Source organism: Petaurus breviceps, unplaced genomic scaffold (assembly GCF_028583685.1).
Source record: "Petaurus breviceps papuanus isolate PSGF00001 unplaced genomic scaffold, PetGlider_PUasm1.0 90701, whole genome shotgun sequence".
In the NCBI taxonomy this organism is placed as follows: domain Eukaryota; kingdom Metazoa; phylum Chordata; class Mammalia; order Diprotodontia; family Petauridae; genus Petaurus; species Petaurus breviceps.
Genome location: NW_027187316.1, coordinates 8465453 through 8476066, shown reverse-complemented (window position 1 = coordinate 8476066; position 10614 = coordinate 8465453). Strand labels below are relative to the sequence as shown.

The 10614-nt window shown below is 44.9% G+C and overlaps 1 protein-coding gene across 1 annotated transcript in view; it reads left to right on the top strand.

Moving 5' to 3' along the window:
• The window catches only part of RSPH9 (radial spoke head component 9), a 23180-nt gene extending 12572 nt beyond the window's left edge, over window positions 1-10608 (top strand). The window contains exon 5 of the mRNA XM_069065881.1: window positions 10389-10608. Within this exon, the coding sequence (XP_068921982.1) occupies window positions 10389-10549 (161 nt within the window). The 3' untranslated portion in view covers window positions 10550-10608. The remainder of the gene's footprint in view (window positions 1-10388) is intronic.
• Window positions 10609-10614: the final 6 nt, after the last annotated feature.

Below are 10614 nucleotides of genomic sequence, written 5' to 3'. Positions count from 1 at the left end.
AGTTATATTTACTGAAAAGATAACAGCAGGAACCAAAACACAAAAACACCCCCTGAATCATGAGGCACACTTTTCCCTCTACTTTCTTGATTCCATGAGGCAGTAGGCTTAAACTTAAATGCTACAAAGCACTCATCCTACCAACTTCACTTCTCTATATGGCTTAACCAATGGCTGTAGTCACTCCCTTGCTTGTGGAACACAACATCTCACCATTAATTCAACCATGGGTTGGGTCAAGCCTCGGAATTGTTCAGAACTGGCAAACTTGGGGATGGCCTCCAGTTCCTGCACCCTTAGTGGCTCTACTGACCTTTCAAAACTCAAAAGGTCTTAGTCTAGTCTATTCCATCTCTAAAACTTCTTCACTAAAGAGGAGGAAAGAATATGCAGGCCAGAGACAAAAGCAATAGCAGATCCACAGGCCATGAAGCAGGAGACAAGTGGGGAGAGAAAGACCTGAGGCCTCTTTTCCCACCCAGAGGCTTATAGTATTTTGTCTTCCTGGCTGCACCACAGCCAGGGACAGAGAATGATTTGGCCTATTTTTATGTATGCCTGGTACTTATTCAACAGCTAACTAAATGTCACATAGCAAGTGAATGGAAACAGAAAATACTTTCAACTGAAATGGAAAGTTGGGTCCCTCCATTCTGTATGATCATGAACTTTCAGAAGTACTCACCTCGTGCACGTATTTCCAGGACTGGGCCCTCTCTGGCCAGTCTCCCTCCTCCCCACCTTATAGACATATACAAAATGATATTTTAGGAAGATTAATGTCAGGAGTATATAGGATGGCTTAGAATAGGGAGAGACTGAGGGGTAGGGGAGACCATTTGGGAGGTTACCCTAAGCATCTAAGTAGTCCTAGATAGAGAGACCCTAGACATTACAAAAGAATTGTCAAGGTTAGGTGACTGGGTGGTGAGGGAGATGGTAGTGTCAAATATGGCTTCAGGATGTTCAGCCTGGGAGAATGACAGAAATAAGCAAGTCCAGGGGCAAGGCAAGAGGAGGTAGAGCGAGCTGATTGTAAAGAAAAGATGATCAATTCCGTTTCAGACACAAATTTGATGTGATAGTTGAACATCCAGGGGAGAGAGATATCCAGCAAGCAGTTCAAGATGGAGCTGAATTTCAGGAGAATAGTCAGCCTCTTAGCTGTGATATGGGAGGCCCACAGAGAGAGAGTGTATATAGAGAATTTCAAGTTGCCTATATAATGGCCAGGCACTCTGGGTGTGTTTCTGCATTGTTCTGCTGGGTCAAGGAGGTTGGGGAGTGAGCAGGGCATGTCTACGAATTGAGGCAAAGGTTCCCTAGCAGAAAAGGTTCCCCCTTGGTCAGAGACCAAGAATAGTTGCCCTGGCCGAGCCCAGGAAGGGAGTTTGTCCTGGGCAAGATCCTGATCCTTCTCACTCATGGAATAAAATCTGCTGGTTCCTAGGAGATAAGGAGAGGTTTATAGGGCCTGAGCTATTTCACACCTACAAGCAGCCCAATCTGAAACCTCTTTATCTTTGCTGCAGTCCTGAGTTCCCAGCCAGGGCAGGAACCAGGAGATGGGCAGTAGATTCCCTCTGATAATGGGAGCCAGGAGTGCTGGGATGGTGGAATCCAGCTTCAGGGTCTAGGGGTTGGAGAATGAAGTGGCACTTAAGTCTCTGCAGTGTGGGGATAACCCGTCTTGTCATTCCTTTTTTTTTTTTTTTTGGTTGTTTTGCTTTTTGGAGGGCAATTGGGGTTAAGTGACTTGCCCAAGGTCACATGGCTAGTAAGTGTGTCAAGTGTCTGAAGCCAAATTTGAACTCGGGTCCTCCTGACTCCAGGGCTGGTGCTCTATTCACTGCACCACCTAGCTGCCCCTATTCCCTTTTTTTTATTCAAATTCTGACTTGCTCTTCCCCTGCCCACCAAGAGTGAATTGGGGGTGGCTAAATGGTGCAGTGAATAGAACACTGGTTTTGGAGTGAGGAGGAGCTGAGTTCAAATCTGATCTTAGACACTTGCCATGTGACCTTGGACAAGTCACTTAACCCCAATTGCCCTGCCCTCCCCGCTCCAAAAAGAAAAAAAAAATTAATTGGGCCTTTCCTGCCATCTCCAGGGCTTTTGGACTATATGTTTCTCAAGATTTCTTGAGAGAAAAACAGTATGCAGACAACTCTTCTTATGTAGTTTCTATGCAGGGGGCTAGACTCCAATCTTGGATTTCCAACCCTGACTTCTCATCTCTAGAGAGAACATCTGGTTTGGGGTGGAAGGGGAGATATTCTTTCCTTTTCCCTTTTTTTTTTTCGTCCATAGCAGGCCTTTCTCATGTAGTAAGGATCAAAGTCAGTTTCGCCACAGAGATTCTGGGGGCATGTATATGAAACTGAGTCTTTACAACCCTTGTCATACCTCTCCCCTGCCTCCAATCTTCTTGCCTTTGTGCCACCTGGACCTCTGTTGGATCAAGCAATCTAGCACCCCAGCAGAGACTTTCTGCAAAGAAGAGTACAATAATTTCTCTCAAGCTACATGTTAGCTGGCTTTTGGGAGGTAGTCTGGGAGGGGGAGGCATTAATATAGTTCCTGAGGGAACAGATTTTCCCATCTTCACTTAGGGGAAGCTGTCCTTAGGGTCAAGGAGAGGGGAGGGAAGCCTTTGCCAGGAGCTGAAGGAAGCAAAGTCTTGAGCCCTTAAACATTCTGTCCCATTGACCTAATTTCTTGGGGATGAGCCCACTTAGTACTGGTCAGAATGTTTTCCTTCTCATTTTATAGTGGAAAGAGCCCTGAGTTTAGAGTCAGAAGAGCTGAATTTAAACCTATTTCTGTTATCCACATGATGTTGGACAATCATTTAATTTCTCTGGGCCTCACTTTCCTAATTTGTAAAATGAGGGAGTTGGACGAAAAGATCCCAAGGTCCATTCCAGTTCTAAATCTTAAAAGTATTCCTCTTTCTCACCCAGCTTTTAACATTTGTTTGCCAAGAATGAATGGTCATTGGAAAATGAGGGCTCAGAATGCCTTTAGGGAGGGAATTCAGGGGAAGTATTCATGGTCCTACTACAGGTTGCTATCTGAACAACTCTTAGGCCTCTGGGCCAAGGCCCAGAGACTTTGGTTCTGTCCTTTTGGTGCTGCCTCCAAGGAACCACTAGAAAGCCTGTTCTAGCTTTTTCCCACAGAGGGGAGAGGACTGGAGCAGCAGATGGGCCCCTGAACTTGGCTCCCAGACCCTTCCTTATCTGTTGGTGAAAATGTGTAATGACTAGAATGAGCTGGAGGTCAGAGCTGTCCCTGGTGGGCAGGGATACACTAATAAGACCACTAAGCTGGAAACAGAGATATCAAAGTATAGGCCACAGAAACCCTTGAATCTCAACTTTGGGTGAGGATCTAAGGCTGTTGACCAGAGAGATGGGACTGACCATCTGTTTTCTGTTTAGGAAGAAGCTGTGCTGCTTAACAGTGACTGCTCTCCATTCACTCAGAATGTAGGAGGTTAAATGTTCTGTGTCTTCTTTGGGTCAGGGATAGGGATTCTTCTTGACAATACTAGAAGTGATTCAGCTTCAGCATTTAACAGAAATTAAGTTCCTACTGTCTTGTATAATTGATATAAAATCGCTTGCCTTCGCAAGGAGGGTGGTGGGAGGAAGGGAGAGAATTTGGAACTCAAAATTTCAAAGAAATTTGTTAATTTTTAAACATAATATTGGAAAATATTTAATGAAATAAACAAATCTAAAAAAAAAGTTCATATTGTATGTAGAGTACTATATGAAGCACTGGGTGGGGGGGGGTGACCAAAGTTTACAAAAAACATTTCTTCTTTGGTCATGGGCTTATTGTTAAGCAGCAGGGATAGACTACATATACCATTAACTGCAATACCCAGTGTTCTATGGTAATTTTTTTTTTGTCAAGACCTATGATTTAATTTGGGTTGTTTATTCCCAGGGAGAAAACTGTACCTAGAAATGCAGATTTGCAATTGTTCTGCAACTTACAATCATAGAATTTTCTGAGGGTACTGAGGTTAACTGATTTGCCTCGAATTCCAAAGCCAGTATGTACCAGAAAAGATACTTAACTTTGGTTTCTCCTTCTCTGAAGCTGTCACTCTTACTTCACCCATGCTGCCCCTCAGCATTACAAAACTGGAAAACAAAGTATTATATGAAGAAAAGTTACCAAGAGAGGAATTAGGAAAGGCTTCATGGAGGAGATATTTGAGTAGGATTCTGCCAAGCCCCAACTTTCTCTGGTTGGCATTGTCCAATTAAGATCTATAGGACTGGCCCAGGGACACTCCTGACTGTTTATTGGCACATAGAGATTGGGAATGGGAAGATAACACTTCAATTGTCCTTTAAAAAAAGATTTGTTTTTGTTAATCTGAACTTGGAAAACATCAACAAACACGAACATTTTTCATGTTACGAAACAGTAAAGAGTTCATTTGAAAACACCTATCTCCACTACATCTAGCTTGTTTTCTTTTTAAAAAGTGTATATAATAAACCCCACATATTCATTTCAGTTTTCCTGCTTGCTTTTGTCTCCCTCTATATCTCCTTCTGTCGTTCTCTGTGCATTCTTTTAAATGTTTCATTGATATTTTCTTTTTTTGGTATCACTAATCTCACTCTTCTTGTTCCCCCCATTCTTTCCCAAACCCCAAATTAAAAGGACCTTTCTTTGTAAAAATAAGCCCCTCAAAGCAGCTGGGGACTGTGGAGAGAGAGTACTGGGCTTAGAGTCAAGAAAACCTAAGTTTGAACTCTTCCTTGTGCATTTACTAGCTGTATGACCCAGTTTCCCTATTTGTAAAATGGGGATAATAGGACTTACCTCACAAGGTTTGTTGTGAGGCTCAAATGAGATAACATGTACCATGCTATATAACCCTTAAAGTGCTATATAAATGACAGCTAGCTGTTACAGTAAAGCAAAACGAAACTACAAATTGGCCATGTCTCGTTCTGTACCTCCAATCTGCTCTGTTTGGAAGTGGGAAGCATGCATCATCATTGCTCCTCTAGAGTCCTGATTGGTCATAGTTTTTAAGTCTTTCAAAGGTGCTTTTCTTTATGATGTCATATAAAATGTACTATCTACTTCATTTCTTCCCAGGTCTCTCTAAATTGCTCCCTGAATATTTTTGTACACATGTATCCTTTTTTAATCTCTTTGGGGATATATGCCTAAAAGTGGTATTGTTGGGTTTCTGCATGGCCTAGTAACTTTTTGGGTATAGTCTCAAATTGTTTCCACATCGGTTGGACTAATTCATAGCTCCATCAACAGTGCTTCAATGTGCCTGTCCTCACATCCTGTCCAACCGTTGTCATTTTCCACTTTTGTCATCTTTTCCAATCCAATGGGTGTGAGGTAGAACCTTGGAGTTGTTTAAATGTACATCTTATTATTAGTGATTTGGAGCATTTTTAATGACTTTTGATAGCTTGCTTTTCTTTCTTTGCCTGTTTATATATCCTTTGGTCAGGTATATATTGGGGAATGACTCTTGTTATATATATATTTTGCTTTTTGGAGGGCAATTGGGGTTAAGTGACTTGCCCAGGGTCACATGGCTAGTTTTTGTGTTAAGTGTCTGAGGCCGGATTTGAACTCAGGTCCTCCTGACTCCAGGGCCGGTGCTCTGTTCACTGTGCCACCTAGGCCCCCCCCCCCCCACTTGTTATATATTTTAATCAGTTCCCTCAGATTCCTTCCTTGGGGTTGAGTTATATCATTGACAGCTCTTAGGTCACACCCAGAATGCTGTTCTCTGGTCAGGTTCTAGGGAGCTTTAGTTTTCTGTTTCTCACTGTGGGGAGGAAGGGGGAGGTGGCGGTCACCCAAAGGATCCTAGAGGGAAGCCCTCTCCTTCTACTGTCAAGCTCCAAGGACCATCTCTTTTTTGGGTACTTTGTAGTTAGGGACTGGATCTTCAAGGCAGTATGGTGTGGTAGGCAGAAAACATTGTGATGGGATTTTAATCTTGTCACTTGTTTCAGTCTGTTTCTTCAATCCCCACAAAACAGGGACACAATACTTAGGGCCTTTACCCCTCAAGAGTGTTGTACAGTGGATTGAATGAATGACTGTAAGTGTTACAACATATAAAAGCAGTATTTAGATATGAAGTTTTATTATTCAGTCAATAAAGCATAGGCAGAAAAGGTGGCTAGTGCTGTTGGCCCCTGAGGATAGAAAACCATCCTTTTCTCTGCTCCCACTCCCTGGAGTTGGGATCAGGGAAGCTCTTACATAGAAGTGGCAGGGAAGAGGCTTGACTTCTGCCTTGGCTGAATCAGAGCATCACTGCTCAGTTTAGGCAGCAGGGGTCAGCATGGAGCCACCTTTTTCTACAGTGGTGGAAAGATGGTTTTTGGAAGCAGTCAGAGGGACCAACAACAATATAAAACGAGAAGACAGCACTTACTGTTAGGTGAGATTTAGGGTGGAGAAAAATATATGAAAATCCTTCTTTCAGAGCTACCTGTATATTTAGGTCCTTTTCCTGGAGGTCTTAGGCAGGCTAGGATCTCCCCCTACCCACATCCAGAGAACTCATCAATGACAGCTTGCCCCCAGTCTGCCTCCCAATCCTCATTTTCCAGGAGATGGTCACCAGGGAGTAGACTAGGCCCAAAGGGAAAGATTAGCAGTTGTTGTGATCTTTCAGGATGACTCTAGAGGTCTTTATAACACTGAAATTCCCTTGGGTGGAACCGTTAAAAGTCCTCTGGTCTAAAGTTTAGCTTAAGCTCTGTGGGGCCTTTTTGGTGCCTCCTTCCCATTCCTTGAGCCCCTTGTCAGTAATATGTTAAGCAGGGATGATAAACTCCCTATTTTTCATAAAAGATCACATAGGTATGAGGTATGTGGTTCTTTTGATTGTCTCATCTGCCAGTTGGGCAGACAACCTGAGAGGGAAGTTTATAAGTGTTGTAGGGCAGGCCCCACTTTTGATAACTTCCTTCCCACTCTCTCCAGGTCCCTAAAGTCCCCAGTCCTTCCTTTTCCCTGTTTGCACAGATGGATACTCTGGACCGCAGTGGCTATCCGGAGGATACTTGAGAGAACAGGCAAGGGCCTAGTGCTATGAGGGAATCTGGATGGAAAGACGTAGGGGAAATGAAAGAGTAATTATATGCAACAGGCAGACCAGCTGAGCCCAAGTTTCGGTGAACCTTTTTGATCCCTGTTCCACTGGCTGTGGGAGACCCAGTTACTCTTTAGCCCTGGAGGAGCAAGAACAGAACACCAGGGTAGCAGAGCAAGTAGGGCTATAGCTGGGGGATGGCAAGGCCTGTTTTCAGTTTGAAGCTGAAAAAGTGGGTGAAGGTGACAGACTAGTCCCCAGCTCCCCAGGTAGACACTACGTGACTCTTGGCACGTTGAAAATCATCGTTTCCCAGGCGACCAGCTGAGCAAGGACTTCTGGAAGAGTGTGACAGGAATGCAAGGGAGGGAGGTAGGCGGCAAAGACTTGGCTTGCCATTCATATGCTGGAATACCCAGCTAAAGCTCCCTTGTCTGTTGTGGATTATTCCTTTTACTCGAGGAAGTGGCTCTGGCATTCCTGCCCCTCTTCCTTGCTCCCTGGCCATTCTAGAACCTCTTTTGGTGGAGTCATGGGCTAACAACCTCTTTCTTGTCTAGGATTCCTGTTTCCCCCGCTCCTACCCCCCCCCCCCCCAAATCAATCCACATTTAATATTAAGCACCTACTACATGCCAGGTGCTAGGGATAAAAAGACAAAAATATAATAGTACCTGAGCTTACATCTCACAGGGGGAAGACTTGTACATACATAAAATACGAGGAATTACAAGGTAATTTTTTTTTTTTGCCAGGGGGAGAGGCACTAGGAGCTAGAGATAATATTGAGAAAGGTCTCATGTATGTGGCGCTTGACCTGAGTTTTGAAGTAAATGAGGAAATCTAAGAGGTGGAAACCTCTAGGAGGGAATGCATCCCAGGTGTGGGGGACAGCCGATGCAGACACACAGGGATGAGCTGGAATGTCCTGTGTTAAAACAAGGTCAATTTAACTGGAAGATAGCCTTTGAGGAAGGAGCATGTAATAAAGCTGGCAAGACAGGCTGCAAAGGGCTTTAAATGCCCAACCAAGGAGTTTGCATTTGACTCTACAGGTAATAGGACACCAAATGAGTTCACTCAGTAGGGGAGTGACTGCGGACAGGGACCTGACCTGTGTTAGAACAGGGTCTGGCAGACACTATTGTTTAATTCCTATCCTTGAATACGGGTAAGATGAGGATGCAGACAGCAACTAAATTCCCAAAACTCATTCCAGTTTAGTGGTCCATTGGCTAGGGGGTTGCTTCTGTGTTGGGGATTTTCATTGAAATTGGGTGCAGATGATGTTTCTGAGACTGTTTAGTTTGGCTAAAGGGCAAGGTGCGAAATATCCCTTGGGCCCAGTAAACTCTAGCCTAGAGCAAAGTGGCCAAACTTCCCCACCTTGATTTTGGAGCTTAGGTGAAGTCGTTTGAAGTCACTCTCAACTCCTCCGGACTAGGCAGGATAGGAGCAGGTACAAACCTTTGGAGAGGTGGGCAGATACAGAACATTAACTGTAATAAGGATAGGGCTTAGTGATAATAAAATCCTATGGGACAACCTAGTCCTTTTTGTAACCACTCATTTACCTCCGGCAGTGTAAGACAGGGGGCTGGAGAAGGCTGATGTGGTGTATGGTTACTTTGGAGGGATGATCTAAAGATTACACCCTGCCACAGAAATAGTGGCATTTCAGTGAAGGGGGTAGGATGGGGAAGGAAGAGAAAAGATTCCTTGCTTTTTCTACCTCATCCTGGTTTCATCTCCTTTCCCCTTAACAGTGACGATTATGGCTGCCCTGCTGGCTCCTCTGGAAGTTCAAGCTCTGGCCTAGGGCAGTGTGGCTCCACCCTGGGCAGGGCTAGGGGTTACTGGCGGTCGGTTGGGTCCAAAGGCAGGGTGGCCCCTTAGGGGTGGGGGGATCATGCTGAGCCATGTACAGGGTTTCTGGGTGGGGTATGGCCAGGGCAGGCCATGGCCGAAGAAAAGCCCGTGGGAAGCTGGGGCAGCTGGAGCCAGGCAGCCTGGCTGAGCTGGCAGCTGATGAAGGCTGCAAGAGTAGAGCTCATTGCAGGGCTGGCTGGTCCAGCACCAAAACCTTCAAAGTGTTTGCCTTTTTGGCAGAGTGAGCAGAGCTGTGGCTGGGCTGGGGAAAAGGGGGGGAGAGGCCACAGTGTGCAGGGGGAATAGTAAGCTCCAGATCTCCATCCAGAGGAGATTTTCCCAGGCTCTTTCCTCCCACACAGCGGCTCCCTCCCTCAATTCTGGAGCTGGGACAGGCTCTTCCCGCCAAGTCATCATCGTGGCTGCAGAATTCAGCCTCAGGCTGGGGTGCTCCTGTTTGGGGGAGCACAAGGAACCAGGAAAAGGCATGTGAAGCATAGAGATTTTGGCTTTTTCCTAAACCCCTACCCCCACACTTCAGTGAGTCTTAGGTCTCAGTCCCCTCCAGCTAGAGCTGATATTCTGATTGTTAGCTGGCTAGGGGGCAAAAAAAGGGTGGTGATTTTATACTTACGTTGCCAAGAGTCTGAGAACTGGTGGTCCATCCACACCGGTGCTTAAGGCTCTATGGGGTTTGGTAGGGAAACTTATGGGAGGTGGGGAGGGGGTGTGTGTTTGAGTGAGGGTGGAGATGCACAGGTAGAGAAGGGAAGAAAGAAACAATATATTGTGACTCTATTAGGTGATTTGCTTTACTGCTTTTGGAAGAATGTGTGTGAATAAGATTATGTGTGTATGTGTGTGTATAGAGGGTTTTGGGATGTCATGTATCAAAACAAAATGTTATCAATTTTTAAACATGTGGAAGACCCCCCCCGCCAAAAAGAAATATGGAAGCAGCAGCAAACTGGGGATAAAAGTATACTTAAGAATGCATTCATGTCACCTTGGATAAGCCTTGGTTAGGAGTACCAAAATACTAAAAATCTCCAAACCTACACTTCATTGGCTTTTTTAGTTTCCTCTCCTTAACCTTGAACTACAACTGCAGACATGAGCAATATGGACTGGCTGGAGTTTTACCTCTTTTAATACCCTTTACTCTCACTTGGGTAGAGAGGTTTTAATGAGCAATAAAATGGCCAAAAGGCACTTAGGATATGTAAAAAGTATGAATGGTCCACTTCTGGATAACTGAATTGTCTTTATTCCTACCAATGAAACCACATAAACCAGGACAAAATCTCCAACAGTTCTGGAAGCTTTCCCAGCAGCTAGCTGAGCATGAGTAAGCCTCCTTGGAGGCCCCTGGTTTTAACTCCTCCTTATCTGTCTGTCTCTTCCCCAGGGTCCTGGAGTATCCAAATGGAGAGAGGCAATGCACTGGTTGTGCTTCGAAGCTTGCTCTGGCCAGGCCTGACCTTCTATCATGCTCCCCGGACCAAGAATCACGGTTATATTTATGTGGGCACTGGTGAGAAGAACATAGACTTGCCCTTCATGTTATGACTGGGGTGTGCCTCAGCCTGGGTACAGAGAAACTTGAATAACATTCGCATAAACCCACATGAATT